This window comes from Mirounga angustirostris, unplaced genomic scaffold (genome assembly GCF_029215605.1).
Source record: "Mirounga angustirostris isolate CCGP_5_RB_7025 unplaced genomic scaffold, mMirAng1.0.hap1 SCAF_7, whole genome shotgun sequence".
Classification (NCBI taxonomy): Eukaryota; Metazoa; Chordata; class Mammalia; order Carnivora; family Phocidae; genus Mirounga; species Mirounga angustirostris.
In genome coordinates, this window is record NW_026991715.1 from 117968873 (window position 1) to 117990181 (window position 21309).

At 36.3% G+C, this 21309-nt stretch overlaps 1 protein-coding gene across 2 annotated transcripts in view; it reads right to left on the reverse strand.

The window, feature by feature from the left end:
* The window catches only part of PARP8 (poly(ADP-ribose) polymerase family member 8), a 173220-nt gene that overhangs the window by 80003 nt on the left and 71908 nt on the right, over positions 1-21309 (reverse strand). For both annotated transcript variants that reach the window (XR_010413283.1, XM_064596707.1), the window contains exon 4: positions 2424-2461. Coding sequence is in view for 1 of the 2 variants with exons in the window: in XM_064596707.1 (XP_064452777.1) it covers positions 2424-2461 (38 nt within the window). In the remaining variant the exon portion in view is untranslated. The remainder of the gene's footprint in view (positions 1-2423; positions 2462-21309) is intronic.

Genomic DNA, 21309 nt, shown 5'->3' on the forward strand with positions numbered 1-21309 from the left:
CAGTGTTTTAGTTTTAAGTTTCAATTTTTGTATATTGCGTTTCCAAGAGGGGCTCCCTCCCGCAAGGTGAGAAAAAGTCAGTGATGCATCTTGGCCACAAGAGGGAGCTAAACATTTGGTTCGCTTGGTTTACCAAAGGCATCTTCTGCCCTATTTCCTGTGCTACAGAATTATTCACTTAACAGTCTTCAAGGTGGGTTTTGATTTGTGGCATTATTTCTATCACCCTAACTTAAAGTCCTCTCATGATTGACATTTCTAGAAGCTGCCTCAGATGAGAAGCACAATAATTATAATATTTACAACACTGAGGTAACTTTAATTTTCCTAACATACTTATTTAGCAAACATTCAGCATCAAAAACATCATAAGGGAGAAAGTTGATTGCAAAATCATCTACAAAAAATGTTTCTTCATAAATATTTTGTCTTGCTATTTCCATGAAATCTGCCTAGAACACTTTATATACTTTTATATAAAAATAAGCATATTTTTAATAATTAATAACTCCCCATATAAAACTATACAATAGTCTTAAAGAATACTAACGCTTAACACATGTGGCGATCATAGCAAAATAACTGTAAGATAGTTTATGATTTACATAATTATTTTTATTTTTATTTGTTTTTAATGTTAACCATGGTACTTTTAAGATTTTTTTTTTAAAGATTTTATTTATTTATTTGAGAGAGACAGTGAGAGAGAGAGCACAAGAGGGGGGAGCAGGAGAGGGAGAAGCAGACTCCCTGCTGAGCAGGGAGCCTGATGCGGGACTAGATCCCAGGACTCCAGGATCATGACCTGAGCCGAAGGCAGTCGCTTAACCAACTGAGCCACCCAGGCGCCCTAAGATTTATTTATTTATTTGAGAGACAGAGAGAGAGTGACAGAGAGAGAGCATGAGCAGGAGGAGGGGCAGAGGGAGAAGGAGAAGCAGACTCCCCCCTGAGCAGGGAGCCCTACATGGGGCCCCAGGATCATGACCTGAGCCAAAGGCAGACACTTAACCAACTGAGTGACCCAGGCACCCCTATAAAATTATTTTTAAATGTAACATTTGATATTACAAAAAAAAAAAAAAGATTAAGTGCATGGTGCAAACGGCCACAAAAAATACTAGCCTAAATGCTAAAGAAGTAAGTTTTACATCTTCATACTACCTTATGAACTAATTATTTTTTAATAATACTCAAAGTACATATAATCAAAGTTACTTATAACAATCTAGTAATTTTACATAGAAAAATATGATCCAAATCATGCACAGTGTGTGAATAAAATGGCTAGATTTGAATAAGAATTGATTCCAATTTATGACACTGGCAGATCACAACAGTATAATCTGGTGACCATCTGATTTTATTAAGTCAGATGTTGGAATATACATATATATATGAAATGTAGGCAGTTAAAATTTGCTGTTCTTTGTCACAAAATATGATAAACACTAGATTCCTGGATTATACTCTTTTCTCTGAGGTAAACTAATCAAGGTGTATTTATTCTGCACTAAGTCTGCAATCCTTATGCTCTTATTCAAGATAAAATTATAGATATCACTTGTGCAGAAAATACTAAAGAGGAACATCTTGTTTGTATCTTCAAATTGCCATGACTGAAATGTTGGCATCCACAGCCTGGGCTCTGTGAGGTGGCATGCATCTCGAAAATAGGACTGACCATGGCCTAGAAGAAAAACCCTTGTTTGATTTACAGAAAAATGGATCTGCAGTGTTCTTACATTCTGTCTTCTAGGGACAAGTGTGTGTGGGCCTACTAATCTATTTCAGGAGACAGACACACAGTGAGAAGAGCCATGCATATACAAGATACCTAGTCTAGTCCAGTGGGACAGTCCACAGGCTCTGGACTACTGGGTTCAAGTCCCAACTCTTCCTCTTACTAGGTGTGTCATCATTCAGGAGGAAAATGGTGATGTTATGGTAACAATATCATAGGATTATTGTGAGAATTGTTTAATCATTCATATGCTTAGAAAAATGAAGACAGGCCTATTCTTTGCTATTACTATTTTTAGCTATTAGTTTAGCTGTTATTCTTACCTATTATATTTACGTTATGAAAAGCCAAATGATGTTCCAAATCCAACAACCAAACCAGCTCAGAGAATCTTTGTTTTACTTGCAATGAGATAAATATATACAGGCTGAAGCTATCACATGGGCTCAAGTAAATGACTTTTCATCAGGAAACTATTTTGCTTCTGGACTGCATCTCAGGGTAAGACATGAATCTCACAGGCAACCAGCAGAATTCTTCTAGATCTTCAAGTCTTTTCCTGCCAACATTTCACTCCTAGATATATTTATATATATTTTCCATCTCCAGAAGGAAAAAATATTCAAAGAAATCATGACATGAGTATTTGTAATAAAAAATAGAAAGAAGAAAAGCATACCTGGGTAATCTTCAGATACATGTACTGAATAGGATACACTGTTAAAACAGGGAAAAAAGAGAAAAGAAAGGCTCAAATTACTGCTAAGGCAAGTGTTTTTACAAAATAAAAACCAACCTCACATTACCCATTCATTTTTACAGATATAAGTATAAACAAAAAAAACCTCCTTGGTATTTGACATAGGAAACTTAACAGGTTTTTAAGATATATTTTCCATTAGTATAAATGGTTTTTGAAATATCTTTCTCCCAACAGTGGTACCTTTAGTATAGATAGGTCTTTTTATTCTCAGCAATATCTAATATTCCCTAATCTATGATCATTTGTGTCGTTTGCTTAGATTTTATCAAATCTTTTTTTTTTTTAACCAAACATAAAATATTCCTATTTGGTACAGCAGTTCAGAATTTAAACATTTATTTTTAATACTGCTTCCCCACAATATGCTGTGCTTTTGAAACATGTCCTTTTCTTCAAAGAATTAAGAACAGGAAGACAGTGGAACTAACAATTATTCAACAGCCGCTCTCTCATCATCATGATATATAACAAATAAACTATCTCCTGTTCTCAAAAGTATTGGGTTGCTTTAAAAATAATTTTTAAATTGCATTTTAACAATTTCACAACTCCTTTCTCAGTAACCCTACTGCTTCCTCCAGGTATTATCTCAGTGACGTATGGGAAGTTATCATGCTTATTTGTTCACTTTCCTATCTCTATCAGCTAGACTGTAAGTGTCTTGAGGTAAGGGTCCATGTCTATTTTTATTTCTAACACAGTCACCTATTATGGTGCATGACACTCAGCACTTGTTCAATATTAGCTTTCTGAATGGATCAGGGGAACTGCCGCCTGCCAGAGAAAAGTCAAAATTTAGTTTAAGTTCAGCCAAATTAACTGCCTGTTAAGAACCCCCCTCCAAAAAAAAAAAAAAAAAATCAATTCTCTTTGAAGGAACATATAGAATAGAGTTGATGCAAATTATCATTCACAAAGTAAATTCAATGCAACCCAAATTACTTGACATATGAACAAGCAGGAAAATCTAACCTATATTCAAGTGGAAATTTACCCAAGTGCTGGATTAGCCCACAATGATGTTAAAACAGTCAATATAAATATGCTTAAGGAAGCAAAAAAGGAAAATCCAATCCAAAGAAGAAACAGATGATCACCGTCTTGCGCGACATGAGCAAAAGAGCAAACATTTTGTATTACTCAAGTTTCAGGAGGTGAAGAGAGAGAGAAAAATGCAGGGGGGGGGGGGGGGAAGAGCTGAAAATTTCCTAGTTTGGGTGAAAGACCAATGTACAGACTAAAGAAGCCCAGAAAACCCCAAACAGGGTAAGTGCAAAGACAGCTCCATCCAGGTACACAGAGTCAAACTGCTGAAAACCAAATATAAAGAAACATTTTTAAAAGAAGATAAAAACTTGACACATTAAATACAGGAAAAACAGTAAAAATCAATGTTTTCATAAGAAGCCATGGAGGACAGAGGACAGTACAATGATGAAGATCTAGGGGAAGGAAGGTAGAGCTGACAACTATGAACCCAGAATTCTATATCCAGGCCATAGACCTTTAAAAATGAAGATAAATTAAAAAACTAACACATTAAAGAAAACTGGGGTTATTTGTCCCAGCAAACCCAAGGTAGAAAAAAATCCCAAAGTTCTCCAGGTGAATGATATCAGAAAATCAAATATCCAGAAGCAATGAAGAGCACCAGAAATTGTAAATATGAAAGACTATTTTTCTCTTAATGTTTTAAAAATACATGACTGTTTAAAGTAAAAGTTCTAACACTTCACTATGGGATTTATAAAATATGTAAATGTAATACACATGACAATTACAGCATAATGTCAGGGAGAGGTTAAATGGTCATATACAGTTTCAAGGTTCTTACATCTTCTATAAAATGTTGTAATACTAACCCTAAACAATAACTCTAAGAAAAATTAAGGATATACTGTAATCCCTAGGACAAGCACAAAAAAACATTAAAAAACAACAGAGAGATGAAGTGGAATTCCAAAATCATTTTGGAACATTTAATCCAAAAGAAGGCAAGAACAGAGGAACAAAACACCCAGAAGGGACAAATAAAAAACAAACAGTAAATGGTGCCTGAATCTAATTGTACCAAGGATTGCATTTAATGCTAATGGCTGAATTACACAGAAGGGATTAAAAAAAAAAAAAAAAAAAAGGCAAGATCCAATTCTATACTGTCTTTAAGAGATTCACATTAAATATAACTGAAAGTAAAGGAGGGAAAAGTTATACCTCCATGCAAATGGTAAGCATAAGACTCAAGTGTTTAAATTAATAACAAAGACTTCAAGACAAAGATAGAAAGAGATCATTCATAAGGATAAAAGGGTGAATTTATCAGAATGAAGGCACAACAATCATAAATCTGTATGCACCTGATAACAGAGCTTCAAAATACATGAGGCAAAACCTGACAGATAAAGGGAGAAATGGACAACTCCACAATCATAGTTTGAGTAATTAATAGAACTAGACCCCCCCCCCCAAATCATTAAAGACATAGAAGATCTAAAACAGATTTTCATAAAAAACTAATAACAGCAGAGTTATCTTTTTCTTTTCAGGTACACATAAATGGAATGTTCACCAAGAAAGATCATATACTGCACTATAAAACTAGTCTTAGTAAATGTGAATGCTTGGATGGTTGTGGTTCACCGTAGTTCATATCCTGGTTTCCTGGCTCTTATAACACTAAGTCTTAAGTCCTCAAAGAGCCACTGCCTTTTAGAATTTGAGTGGACTTTGGGCTATATGACTGTGGCCACAGGCAATGCAACCCCTTCACGCAAGCCCAAGTCTTCCAGACTCTACCAATCAAACCCCTGGCATGCTGCTTAGTCCATGGAAAGAGATTACACAAAGACAAGAATGAATAAGGAAGTGAGTAGGAAAACAAGATGGTTAGTAATGAGACCAAGTACTGATACACTGTTCTTTCATAAAGTATATTTAATTGTTTAATTAATTCAAAAAGCATTTCTTGGTAATCTGATAAAAGACAAACATTATGTTAATAATGTTAACCAAGATTTAGGAAGAAAAAAATCAGGAGATGACTTTGTATGATTAATTTAGGAGGAAACAAAGAATATAAAACACAATGAATATGACAGACATAGGAACTTAAACATTTTAAAGCACAATAGTATTTTTTTTTACTTTTTATTTTTATAGAATTACAGGTTCGCATGAAGTTTTACCGATAGCAGAGAGGTCTCATGTAGCCTTTATCCAGGTTCCCCCATTAATGACATGTTATATACTGATAGTATAATATCAAAAGCAGGAAATCGACATAGATAAAGTTTGCATATAGTTTTAGGTTATTTTATCACGTTTGCATCATGTACTCACTATCGTACATCAAGATATGAAGCTATTTGATGATTCAAGGATTTCCTTCATTCCACCCTCATTAGAGTCAAACCTGTCTCCTTTCATCCCAACATCCTTAACCCCAGGCAGACACTAATCAATTCTCCGTCTCTATAATTTCGTCATTTCAAGAACATTATATAAATGGAATCATAGAGTATGACACGAAGCACAATAGCATTCTGAAGCGAAGTTAGTACTGTGAAAAAATTACTATGATTGGCAATATTTAGGATAGACTGAAGAAGAGGGAGATTGGATTCAGAAGCTACTATCAGTGGGGAGGTATGTAATGGGGAGGAGAAGGCGGGAACAAATGGCAGATGTTGGAGCCCAGCCAAGAGACCAGCTTTGGAAATCATGGCCCTGAATCAAATGCCAAGGATTAGAAGATAAAATAACTATGCCAGTGATGCTTCAAATAAGCTGGGGGAAATACACACTATGACCTCAATGAATTTATTTTCCCACAGGTCATCCCCTTAGACAATGGAACTATACTATGTAGAAATTAAATTATTGATGATCAAGGCAACCCTTCACTGGCAGAACTATGTGACAGAAGCCTGGGATCTTGCCAGAGATTATACTCAATACCAAGCTGAATTAATTCTCAACAGCCTACCATCTCAACCAATAGCAGTTGGCTTCATTTCTTATCCATATGAATGTCCAAATCCAAAGGGAAGCCTTAATACGTTCCCATGTCTATCTCCAATTGAGGAGCCTGTTGTAATCAGGGCCACACACACAGAGATCAAATTCCAGCTTTGAGGCTTACTAGCTGAGTGGCATATGAAAAGTTAACTTCAACACGCTCGGCTTCGATCTCTTTTCAGTAAAATGGGAGAATCCAGACCTACAGTACAAGCCTGCTGTGATGATTTAATGGTCTGACAGGTGTAAGGTCCCCAGAACGCCAGACACAGAGCAGTGGGTGCCAAGTAATTCTAGTCAGCTTCCAGTACCAGCAATGAAAATGTAGAAAAATGAAATTTCACATGAACGAAATGTTTATTGGGGAACTCAAGTTACTCAAAACCACAATATATTACGTTAATCAGAGACCAAAACTAACACTGATGATTTTATCTTACGGTTGTATTATCCTCATGATTTTAAGAGACATTTCCAGGTTCATGATCATACCTAATTTTTCAAATATAAAATAGAAAGCAAAGGCCCTACAAAATGACTCATCAGCTCCTGTGTTATATAGCATTTTCTTGGGAGTACACCAGAAGGAAAATCACCAGGGCTGTAAAATCCAAATCAGTTTCACTCTGTGGCTTACAGAGTTCTTAGGGAAACAATCTAGTACAAGCAGACATGGATGATTAAGCTAAAGGACCTAACAGGCAGGGCTGGGGGGGTGGGGGGAAGGCAAAGAACCAAGCTTAAATAGATACAGGAGTAAGGGGAGCATGTGCTGTACATACTAAATACTAAAGCAGGTAAAATTATCATGAGGAAGTGAATGGGAAAGAAAGTGAACAAGAGAAGGAAGAGAAAGCTGGAGCAAGCTCTGAATTCTGATTCAGGAGAAAAAAATGCCTTCAAAATTTTAGACTACGACGTTAAACTACAATTATACTGAGGTGCTTCATCAGAGGAATTTAGTCAGTCACTCTGTGTTTGGTATATACTGCATGTACCACATGGTACTGGGTTTTGGTTTTTTAAGATTTTATTTATTTATTTGTCAGAGAGAGAGAGAGAGCAAAAGCAGGGGAAGCACCAGGCAAAGGGAGAAGCAGGCTCCCCACTGAGCAAGGAGCCTGATGCAGGACTCCATCCTAGGTCCCTGGGATCATGACCTGAGCCAAAAGAAGACACCTAATCGACTGAGCCACCCAGCAGTCCCTACCCCCCCACCCCGGGTTCTTAATATCACACAGTTAAGATTAGAATCTATAAATTATTTCTATAACCTCAATCATTTCTTAAATAAAGTGGCTGCTTCCACCTCTTATTCTTCTGAAAGCAACTGTCCCTACCAAAGATCTCTCTCTACTGCCAAGAGCCTTTGAAGGAGTTCCTGGGGGGCCCTCAGATGTTCACTATCTACCTAATCCTGTATTTTGTGTCTAAATTTGTTTACTTCTGTAATTCAAAGCATTCATAAGGCCATTCTTATACCTAACCTCACCACTGACTCCATTATCATCCTATTTCTTCTGAAATTCCTGCAAAGAACTATGAATAGATGGAGTTTAGATCTAGTTCCCGAGTTCACAAATCAAAGAAAATTCTTGAAGAACAGCAGGGAGCTGAGGAAAATGGCAGTTTTAACATAATAGGGAAGGGAACTCGGATCTGAAGAGGAAAATGTTTTAGATTTAGACTTCTCGGAGGTACTGGATTCAGTAGCTATATCTTACAAGTGGGCCCCAAAATGTTCCTGCCACCTCAAACTCAAGAGTCCTGGATTCTGAGCTCATACTTTTTCATCTACATCCAGGGGTTTTGACAGAGCAAGCAAAACCCAATATTTTATGTGTCTTTTACTTTACTCTCTAAAACAATCTCTCTGATAAACCAATCCTTTCAGAGCTTTTCTTTCCCAGTTAGATCACTTTTAAAATTTACATAAGAAAAAGCAAAATGCAGAAACTAAAACAAAACATCGCAGCTCCTGGGCAGCAGTCCTCCACCCCAACTACAATGCTTATGACTAGAGGCCTCAACTCTGTACGCTGGCATTCGCTTGCAAGACAACAGCTTAGACCTGAGGATGTATGGCTCCTACCCCATTCCCAGTCACCCTGGGAACGTATCAGAAGAAAATTCACTCTGACACCTCTTCCCCAATATTCAGTGTTACAGGGTGAAAAAGACACTGTCTGGCTATTCATCTCCACAACCAACTCTTGCATCTCAAGCTAGAAGGTGACTTGGCATGCTAGAAGCTCACATTGGCTATTTTGATGCCATTTACGTCCCAAAATATTCACTATCACACTCATTATCATTTTTATCTTCCATAAACATTTTCTAAATATCCAGGTCAATGAGCTATAGCACCCTCATCATTTACCATTATTAGCTACCAATTGTTTTGTCATTTATCCAGGATTAGGAATTTCTAGGGCACTCTGTCTCTTTACTTAAAAATCCTCACATCACCCACATCCATATGGACAACGTTAAGCTGCATATGGTTCCATGACCTCATCTTCCCTTATTTTAGCTCACCAAATCCATGGCTACACCTTGGACCTTGTCTTGAAGCGTAATTGCTCTCCTTCTAAAATCTCAACCCAGTGTCCCACTTTTTAGCCACAATTTTATAACTTTTCAACCCTCACTCCTTTATTCCTACTCACTGACACCCACCAATCCCCATGCTTTCTTTCACTCTTTGTGCTCTTTATAGTCCCTTCCAGCCTCACTTCCTTCTTTATGTGACTGTAGAGCCCTAACTGCTCTCCCCACACCATCTTCAACTCCTTCATTGTGTACCCCTATTTTGCCCATGCAGACTATCTACCAGACCTAGAACCACCAAACTGTAGGTAAGTCATGTCTCCACTCCCTACACCTGGGCTCTGAATGCTGCTGGAGTGCAGAGTGGATCCAAAGCATCTGGACCGACTGCAGACATATGGTGCCCCATGCCAGCTCTGCACAGTCTTGCTCAGTAAGCCCTCATACCCTCTTCCATGTCTTCTTCTTGGTAGATTTTTCAAACCTTCACAACTTTCTAACATCCAGTAACAACCTGCCCTTTCAACCATCCGCATTAAGATAAAATAGATCATCATACGGCTACTCCCTCTAGGCATTCTATCATTTCTTTCTCCCACCAACCACCTATAAGCTAATACTTTTCTCCTAGCACCCAGGAAGATGGAAATGTCTGTTCTTTTATCTAAGACTAATCCATCTAGTTGATTTATAGATGCCATAAATGAAGGCTCCATTTGGGAACTTGTTCCACAATTTGAAATTAATAAAAAAATTTGTAATTACGGAAGTGTGAAAAGATTCACTCACAAAGATATTACTGGTAGCGCTATTAAAATGAAGAAGTACCCAGAAAAGCAAAAATGGCAATAATAGGATTATATAAACTATTATATATATATATAATGTAACACCAGGCAACTGTGAAAAAGTAATGATGCAATGAAAGAGACACGTGTTTCTGAAACATTAAGGTACATACAAAAATTTAGACAGCTACAACTTATTTTCATTAAAAATATGTAAATATTTATTTACTACAAATACATATTGATAGAAGCATGGCTAGAAAAATAATGACAAATTTCAACATTTGTTATCTCTTATTTATTGGGTGAAAGGGAACCTTATTTTTTGTATCTGTATTTTTTTAATCTTTCTAATAAGTATGAAATAAAAAGGGGGGAGCTCGTAATATTTAAGCTCTCCCTTTACCTTGTAACCTTTTCTAATTATCACTCCACCTGCCTTCTTAAAATCAAGTTTTTGCCAAGAGTCATCTAAGCCATTTTGCCATCTGCCCACTTGCACCTGCACATTCCAACCTGGCCTCCACTCCTAGGACCCCACAGAAATTCTTCTTCACAATAGCACTGGTCTTTTTTTTTTTTTCCCAGTCCTTTTCTTACACAAATTCTCAGATGCATTTAATAAAAACAAAGACATCATGAAACCCTCTTTTCTTGGTTCCTGAATCCCACCTCTCCCTGGGTCCCCTCTTATTTTTGAAGATGGTCTTCTAAGTCTGTTGACTTTTGATATTTCACATTTCATGCTGTTTTCCTATTTCAATGCTTTCCAGTCATGCTGACTGCTCTATTTTTTCACATGAGTAATCTTAACTATATCCATGAGTCTCCTACCAGCCATGAGCAGAAGGCTCAAAAAATCCCTATCTCCAAATCAAGTAGGCAGCTTTTTTATTTCTCCCCATATTTCAATAGGATAGTCTGCAAGCAAATTAAACCCAATTCATACAAAACAGAACTCACTGCCTTCTTTTTTTTTTTTTTTTAAAGATTTTATTTATTTATTTGACAGAGAGAGACACAGCGAGAGAGGGAACACAAGCAGGGGGAGTGGGAGAGGGAGAAGCAGGCTCCCCGCTGAGCAGGGAGCCCAATGCGGGGCTCGATCCCAGGACCCTGAGATCATGACCTGAGCCGAAGGCAGACGCTTAACGACTGAGCCACCCAGGCGCCCCACTCACTGCCTTCTTTACATTAATTTTCAACTCAACAAATTAAATACCAAGAAATTTGGGGCAAATAATAGCAGTACCTGCTGTTAGGAACTACAGATCTACTTTCTATTTGACCATATCAGGGTGCAAGACGCTCGGCCACTTTCGGGAGCAGGGAAAGTTTGAGTTAGTTGATTTGAAGTGGGACCTGGAGTGTGCATTTCTAAAAAGCACCCCAAGTGATTCTGAGGAAAGTAAGCTCTAGACCTTGTTTCCAAAAAAAAGAGATACTGATTCTACAAAATTAATGCTAATTCTTCAGCATGTCTTCCTAGGCTCTTCATGATCTGACCCGTAACTCTCTGCCCAGCCAAAACCCTGCCAAATACCCAGAGACCTGAACTTCTAACCACTTCAAGTTCTACCATTTCCAAAACAGTTCATTTTATTCACACAAAGGAAAGTGGCTCCAGACTCTGGATGTGAAACCTGGCTCCATTATTAACTGTGTGATGACTAGGGGCCAGGTAACTAACACTCTTTGACTCAGTTTCCAATCTGTAGTTTTCTGTCTCTTAGGGTTGCTATAAGGAGTAAATAGGTTAATACATGTAAAACACTTTGAAGAAAAAAAAGAAACCAAGCACACCTAAGTTTTCAATAAACATTAGCTGTTTCATCAGTAAATATCCTTATCATTATTATTACTCCTACACATAGACTTAGGGTTCTGGAACACACTCCCCTTCTCCCCTCAAGACTCAATCTCAAGGACAACTTCCTATGAAACTTCTCCCACAACCCAGGCAGATGGATGTTTCTTCCCCTATGTCCCACTTCATCTCTAGACTGAAAGTACAGACCAAACATTTTCATCCTCAAATTCCCAGGGTTTGACACAGTAACTTATCACTCAAAAAATAGCTTCTGAACAGACAAACAAATCATATCTTTTTCCAAAATTACTGGAGGATATACCATGACAGTCCTTGACAGAATACGTATTGTTTTGGCAAGTGTTGAAATATTTGATGAAAATCAGCAAATGCTGGTACCCAACAGTTCCCCCTGTGGGTCCACACCACCTTGGATGGGAGTATCCAGCTCTTCTGTCACATTCTCTTCACAGGCTTTTTGTGATATCCAGAACAGAGTGGGTTCTGAATGCCAAGATCATAGGTATTCTCTGTATTTCTCATTTTCAAATCTACATACAGAAGGTGATACTTGCATTATTACCAGTCTTGACAGCATGAGCTGAAATGTAGGGGAAGATCTTTGCTCCCAAAAATGGAAGCATCACAGTTACTTTCAATACAAACAAGCAGAAGTGTGAGCATGTCAAATTGATCATTACTTTACTAGTTTACTTGTCCGGTGGGCACTACACAGGAAAGTCCTTATTTAACCTATCTTGAAACCTATCCTTTTACTCCTATCTTGAAAGTATAGAAGGAAATGTCAGTTCTCCTAGGCAGAAGAGGGAAGTGGTATAGAAAATGTCTGAGCAGGGATTTGTTGGGACATCATATATTCCATGCCAGGAGCAAGCATGCTTTAGTCAGGCCTATAACGACAACCACACGTATTTACCTGCCCTGCCCTTCTTATGCAGCATTCAACATCAAGACAAGAGAACTAAGCTCTCATTCCAGAAGAGAAGACATATCTTTCCTGCCAATGAAATAAACTGTTGATGTAGGACAATTTATATTACCCTTTACAAAGGTAAAAGAGTGAAAATGCTTGCCCGATAAACACGGTTACTCAATAATACGTATGTTCCTACTTTCGAAGATTATTTTGATAATTTTTAAAAAGTTATACTTCCAGTAAGTGATGTAACAAGATTAAAGTAATGGTGTTCATTTGTGTGACTTTTAGGGAATTGGCTGAGTCAGCAACTTCATGCTTAAATATTATATTATAGGTCAAATGCTTAGAATTTTAAGCAAACCATCTTCTCAACAGAGATGAACTTGAAGGATCTAAGTCCAACTTCGATTAGTAACCCAGATGCATGCTTTATTTAGGATATTAATATGCTCTATGGTATGAGCAAATTTTTTTTTTTATACCGCCTTAGTCAAAGGAAGGAGCCAACTTTTTCTCTTATTCTTTGATTATAACCAAAAACAAAAGGGAGGTCACAAATGCAATTACAACAAGACCTGAAGAGTGGATAGAGCATGCCAAGACACCAATATTAAATTTATTATATATAAATATTATTTCCATATTTCCTCCCCGAAGTTTAACGCCTGGACTTTTCTTCTCTGTGCAGTTTGCAACTAATTCAACACACTTTTGATAAATATTCATTAAAATATAGATGTCTTTCCCATCACTGTTTTACATCTAGGTTCAAGTTACACATCTTATAAAAAGTTTAAGGCTGCTACAAATGATTTACACAACATGCCAGGACTGGAAAGCTGAATATGACAAAATAATTCTAAAAATGAAGTAAGGCTTTGTTGAGGCAAGAAAACATGTTTTAAGAAAACACTATAAATATTCAGAGAGATAACTGCAATAAATACTAAGATATTACCTCGGCAACTTGCTCAAATCCTTAAAGCACCTAAGATCAGTTCTTTCCAAGATAATTTCTTATGGAATATCGAGCATAATTCTTAATACCACCTGAAGACCCTGCAGGATATAGTCTATCTACTTGCCTCATCCCCGTCTTGTCCTGCGTTCTCTCTGGGCTGCAACAAAAAGGACCCCCTTCACTTCCTAAGCCTGCCACATTCCCTCTCCCTGGAATGCTCTCCTCCTTTTTGCCTTAACTCATTCTCATCCTTCAGATCTCAACTCAAACGTCACCTCCTAGGAAAAAACTTTGTGATCACCCTTCCCAGACTTAGATCTTACTCTAGAGCAGCTACACAGTTTGTAATTATACATTCATTTGCATGACATTAACATCTGCTTCCCCCACTAAATCTATAAGAATGGAAGGCACTTCTGTTTTCTTCACCTTAACCTCCCAGCAACTATCATATACCTAGTATATAGTAGGAACACTGTAATTAATTGTGGAATGAATGTTTATTAATAAATGTATAAATCCTTTGACCTTCCAACTTGGAATAACTGTCCTCACAAAATTACTTAGCAACTATGATTTAGTTTACAGCCTGAAGAGCGCAGAAGAACACAGACTTTAGAATATGCCTTCACAAGCCATGTGAGCCTGAGAAAAAGAATTTGCTAATCTCCTTCTGCTTATTTGTGAAGTGAGATAACATCTACTTCCTAGTATTGTCGAAGGATTACATGGAAGATGATAAGTGGACGAAAGAAGCCTGTGTAATGGGAGGAGACAATCAGTGAACCTATTTCTTAACTCCCTCCCCTTCCCCAAAACTCAAACGTGAGAAGATACAAAATAATTCTGTAGCAGACCTCTTCATTCCCCTCCGGATATGAAAGCCTTTGGGTTTGCAGGAGAATTCCTTCTCCCAGGGGAGGAAAGAGCTGAACAAATGGATAAGCCAATCAGAGAAGCCTAATTTCAGCTAGCAGCCTTCTAACACCTGCGGTAAACAGAGAAAGGTCGAGCCCAGAAAATTTCAGACATGGAAGCAGAGGCCTGATCAAACTAAATCTAAATCTCTTTATCAATGAACTTTTCAAGGAACAAATAACTTTCTTTTTGCTGTCTTTTTTTTTTTCTTCAAGATTTTATTTATTTATTTATTTATTCATTTATTTTAGAGAGTGTGTGAGTTGGGGGAGGAGCAGAGGGAGAGAGACAAGCAGACTCCACGCTCAGCGTGAAGACCCATGTGGGGCTCAATCCCACGACCCTGAGAGAGATCACAACCTGAGCCAAAATCAAGAGTCGAACACTTAACCAACTGAGCCACCCAGGCGCCCCTCTTTTGCTGTTTTAAGCCAGCCTAAAATATTTTTTTGTTTTTTACAACCAAAATCATCCTAACTTGTACACGGACCTATTAAGCCGCTTGAGATGTTTTAATGTGAACATCTACAAGCTATTTAAACTAAAACCTCATAGGCTTATATAGCCTTAATTTAATTTTATGATTTTTGTTACAAAGTGTATACTTGAGTGATTTACTTAGAATTTTAAGAAATATTCACACATTTTATAGAACTTGTGACCTAAAATCAATGGTAATAAATTAGATACTACACGAGACAAGTTGTAAGTTCACAGGTCTTATTATTTTTCTGTTTGTCAAACGTAAGGTCATTTTCTTTAGGGTGTAGTATTTTTTTTTCCTTGTGGTTAAATGATTTATTAGTCCTTCATGGTCTTTTGTTTGTTACTTTGTTTCAATATGTATATATGTACATAAAGTTGGATTTGGCAAGCTGTAGTCCTAACCACTGCTTTTCCCGTTTGTTTCTGGACAACAGACTTTTGGGAAGTCAGCAACTCGACAGGAGAGTGAGAATACTTTTAGACTATAGAATATTTCTAAGTGCTTGCTACAATCAATAAGCCTTTCACTCTCCATTAAGCTTTTGAAAAATGACTTGTTCTCACAAGAGTAATGTGGAAAGTATAATTATTTGAAAACAAGGGTACTACAGTACCTTAAATCTGACATATTTTTACCAAAAAGTTAATTGATTACTAGATATTCGATTAACAAACGCAGTTCACTCTTCAGCCAGTGAATATGTAACTAAAAGGTAGCCTCAAAGTAACAGATACGTAACACAAAAGGAGGCATGCAAATGGTTTTAGCAAAGGAAAGATGGCAGGTATAACAAGTATAATGCCAGTTTTGAATATATGTCTAAACTCAACACTAAACTAGTACGTTGATTTCTCCTGTGGGAGGAGAAGATTCATCAAGGGAGACTCTGCTGACCCTAGATCCAGTGAAACAAGAATTACAGAAGACTGAATTAATGGATGAGTACCATTTAACCGTAGTTATTTGTTCAGATATAGTTGATGTTGTCTTAAAATTCTATTTTCTAATGGATATGTGAGGAAGACTTATCTTTTTTTTTTTCCTTTTAAGCTATACCTAACTTTCAATTTGGTAGACACTGCTTTTCAAACTCAAACAAAACATTTTAAGAGAGTATCTAATTCTCCCTGATCTCTCCAGAATTCAGAAACGATGTGTCCTTACTTTCCATGACCATATAGTTATTTTCATAGGTTCAGTAAGAATTTTCCCTCTCTTTTTACCAGAATATTATTGGACAAATCAATTGTGTAATCAAAGCTACCACTATAATATATTTGAAAATGATTTTCATTTAATCAGGAATGACAAGCAACTACTGAGGGACAAGGATTGACTTTACATGTGGAAGTAATGCTTACAATGTCCCCCAAGAAAACTGGCCTAACACCTGGCTGATAGGTTCCCAAAGTTACAAGAGGGAGAGAAAGGTCACTTTCAGTCAGGACCGGAACCTTGGCAAATGTTGGGAGCCTCGAGCAGACAGAAATTCACCCAATTACACAGGTACCAAAGATGAAATGTGTTGGGAGAGTTTCTTGGTTTTGTTTTCCTAACCTCAGAGAAGTAAATAACAGAGACTTTTAAGAGTCCAATCCAAGGTTTTTAATAAAAATTTCTCAATCACCTCAATAGCTCATGGTTCTAGACTTAGAAACTCACCTCAATAGCTCATGGTTCTAGACTTAGAAACTCAAGGAGGCCTCTATGGCCAATTAACATTCTCACTGCAGCATTTTTATTTATTTATTTATTTATTTATTTATTTATTTATTTATTTAGATGAAGAATTACCTTTGTAAATTACTTATGCTTTCAGGAGAAAGGCTACAAAGAAAAACTGTCAAAAACTTGAAAATGAGCAAAACAGATACTGAATGTTTTCCACTGAGACACTGGACCCTGCAGAGATTCCCTGATCCTAAAGGGGTTTCTGATTAACTCAGCTATTTTTATACCCTGCAAGGGATAAAAGCTAAATTGTAAAAAAAAAAAAAAAAAAAATTATAATGCAAATTATTCCTGTTCATGGCACTACGAATGAGTTTTTTTTCAGTAAAGAATATATATCTTGACAAGTTAAATGTCTGTACCACTAATTCTCATTGAACCATCTTTAGTATGCAAACATAAGCAAAAAAGCTCTGGAACTAACAAATGAATGCCTCCCTATTTCAGAATAATTTAGGTGCTAAACTGATTAAAATTTATAAATACAGTAGACCTTGCTTAAAATATTTGTGGGTTGTGAAAAAGTAAGAGGTAACTAAAAGGTTCACAAGCAGGGATTGGTTAAATAAATAATGGTATATCTATTATGAAGGTCTGCAGTCACTAAAAGGGATGTAGACTATAATCTAATAATACTGTAACCCCATATTTATTAAAAATTTGTATTTACATATCTTAATTAAAATGTATTTATAGTTGTAAAGGGCTTTTGGGGTGGGGGGAGAAGGGTATAAGGGTATACTTTCTGGGGAGAAGGTTTCTTGGATCACTGATGGTTTTTATTGCTGATGATGTTTGCTTTCTTTTCTTCCAAAATTTTCTGGGAATAAATGTTTAAATATTAATCAAATATACCTCTAGAGGAAAACTACTAGAATTAATTTAAAAACTGTATTTCACAACCCAAATAAGAGTATATTCATTAATAAAATGGGGGAAACACCTCTATATCTCTGGCTAGATCCTATACATCTTTCAGCAGTCAGGTCGCATTTTTACTTTCATGAGCCCTCCCTCTCAGCTTCACCCCACTCTTTCCAATCTGATGCACCCCACTCTTTCCAATCTGATGTTTCTTTACTAAACACTGCCATAGGGCCCTTTACGAGCCCCTCTTAAAACTTTTCATAGCTATAATTGGGGTCAACATCAAATCAATGCTTCTTTCCCCTACTATATATAATTTCTCTATGTATCTTATTCACTGTTGTTTCCCAGATGCTCAATATATATGCATATTGCATCCTAAGAGGTGCTCAAAATATATATATAGCTCCCTTGCCATGCACACTGAATGACTCTTAAAAATATGGTAGAGTAAGAAGTACTTTATGTCTTATCAAAGATAAACCAACCTAAATCCAGTTAACTTAAGTGTCTTTATAAGTCTGATTTTAGGAGAGATGAGTAACACTTGCCTTTCACTCATGGAATAGATTTTTTACATATGTAATATTTTAAGGGATATAATTTGGCCTATAATGTGTCTGTATGAAACAAATCATTGGGAATTTTATTGTATTGTATAATGTCATGAAGTGAGAACAAAGGAGTCACACTGTGTACATTGCATGCAGAGGGTTCAAGGACATTCATCTATAATTCAACATGCTCAAAATCATGAAAATATTACATTTGATATTTGCAAATTTGATTATAAAATCTGAACAAACAGTAAAGAGCACTTGAAGGTCTCGAAATTTCAGTATTTGCAGGCCATGCAAATAAACAGAATATTTTCTGTTCGGATAGCTCCCCAGGAACCAAACAAATGTAAACTGAGTCCTGTTACATACAGCACTGCCACATGAGAGAAGCAACCATCAGTCTGGCTGATATAAATGTTCTTCCAGTCACTTCAAACCTTTTGTTCGTGATTAATTTCTATTAGAGTGATACATTACAGTGATAACTAATGATACTGAGGCTCTAGAATATAGGTTTGTCTAACACTTGATTCTGCATGTATAATCTTGTTATAGTCTGGAGTTAGGGTGGGCATAAATATCACACTGTCTCAGCTTCCCTTTCTAGGCAATGCATGGTTAAATCTGTGCCTTGGTGTCTTTGATTTTGGCACTATGAATTTCACTGAAGAAAGTGGGAAAACTCCAGCACCCATGGAAAGTCACTTCTCTATAATTTCTAAAAATAGGCAAACCTCTTAGCTTCAGGTAAGTCAATGAAGAAATGTCTCAGGTTACAGAGAAAAGCAAAGAGAGAGAACAAGAGAGAGAGTGTGCATTATTAACGTTTTTTGTTCAGTCAATCTGAGAAAAAAAATGTATACTAACCATCCTGGGAACATTTTGCAATTTGGTTGAGAATTACACATTTCTAAGGACATGAAATAGAAAAAAAATCAATTTTACACAATTTTATATAACAGTAAATACATTACTTACAAATTGCGACTTGTTTAAAATGATTATGTGATTTTCAGCAAAAATATTCACTAATATGCTGCCCTCTGTTATCACATACAGGCTGAGTACATAGGATAATCATCACTTTCACCATCTAGGGTCAACCCAAAGCAAACTAAGAACTGGATACTTCTACACCATCATAAAAGTCTTTTCTTCTCTTTTTCCTCTTTCTTTTTCTTAAGAGGGCAAGTAAAAATGAAAACGTTAAAATTTCTGTCATGAGATTTCCCAACCCCTTTCTCTACCCTCAAGAAATCCTTCATAAATTATTATGAATTTCACATATACCAATTGAAAAAAAAAGATAAATATCTATATGGGATCTTCAATAAAACCTCCATTTAAAAAAGAGGAAGATAAAGTTCAATGCTAAAAGCCTTTGTATCACTCTTATTTATATTTTTACATTTAATATCATCATATCATACGTTCCCCTCAAGACTTTCTGAATGCTTTCCAAAATTACTTCTCATAACAAAGTACACTTAAGTTCATTTTCTTCATTAGAAACTCTTCCAATATACAGTTAATGTACAGAGTGTGAGGAGAGGAAGGAAACGTTCCAAATGGGGCAAGGTCACTTAAGGAAGACTGTTGGAGGTAAGTGCAATACTTGAGAATACACTAGAAATTGAGGAGTACTACAGATAAACAAGGTGAGAACCAGATCTGTAGAGAACTGTGGGGAAGTTGACCTGGTAGGGAAACAAGTAACCATGATGAATATTAAAATGAAGACTTACATGATAAGAAGAGATGGAAAATGATAGTAAAGACATTAGGTTCTACCATAGATATTGACAAAATACCCTTTTTTGGTGTAACAACAAATTGTGAGGTTGTGAGTCCATAACTGGTAAGTCATTTTCTAAATTACTTAACCACCACTATTTCTATCCCTGAATACAGTTTAATTAAAATTTAAATATAAATACTATTAAAGCTTAATATAATCTTCCAAAAATTGACTTATTATAAAATATTAAGTTAAAGTCCATCAATCAGGGAATCCCTTAAAAGCTTTTAAGTTAAAGTCAATTAGGGAATCATTTAAAAGCTTTTAAAAAACTACTTCAAGGATTATTAAATATGAAGACTTTTTCAAGCAAAAGAAAATGCTTTCCATAACGTATTGATATTAGCAATTTGAATCTTCAGTTCTTTTTTAAAAGTCGAGCTGCCCACCAGAGGGTATAATAGACACCATCTGTTATGTCAGAAGCAAGTTTTTCGTCCATTTTAAATCAGTCTCCTATGACCATAAGTCACAGATAAAAAAGCACTGTTGGGTGAGACTTATCCAGTTTAATTCCTATAGTTACCAAAAAAAGAAAGAAGATACTATCTGCTGAGTAAAAACTATTATATGTCATTTGCATTTATCATTAAAAAAACAATTTTACTACTTTGTTTTCAAAGCCAAATTACTCAACAATATACTGAACGTTTCAAACGCATCTGTTAATTAGTTTTTATGCAAAATCAGTCTGCATATCAACTATTTCTATTCAGAATTTCTTTTTAACCATCTTTAGCTTTAACCCTGTTTGCATTTATAGCAAGCACAAAACTGGTTTTAAAAATTACAAGTACTATGCACTAATTTTTATGGATAAGTCCTACGGTATGTTTTGTGTTTGTTAAGATTCTCTCCCATATTATATGGGGGCGCCTGGGTGGCTCAGTTGGTTAAGCAACTGCCTTCGGCTCAGGTCATGATCCTGGAGTCCCGGGATCGAGTCCCGCATCGGGCTCCCTGCTCGGCGGGGAGTCTGCTTCTCCCTCTGACCCTCCTCCCTCTCATGCTCTCTGTCTCTCATTCTCTCTGTCTCAAATAAATAAATAAAATCTTTAAAAAAAAAAAAAAAAAAAAGATTCTCTCCCATATTATATGTAGTTTATTTTTCCAGAGTCTAGTTCCAGCCTTTCTTAGGGGCAAGCACTAAATTACTGTCTCTTTATCACATTATTTCCAGTGCCAGCAACAATAAGAAACCAATATTCTTATGCTCACAAGCTAATAATCCCCTTGGGAAAATCAAGATGGTAAAGATCACAGTTTCTTATCTGAACCCCCAGTGGCCAGGTGTATTTCGAAATTCTGAGTTTTTCACATTTTAGAAAGATAACAGAGTGCACATTTTACACCTTATTGTCAAAAATAAAAATAT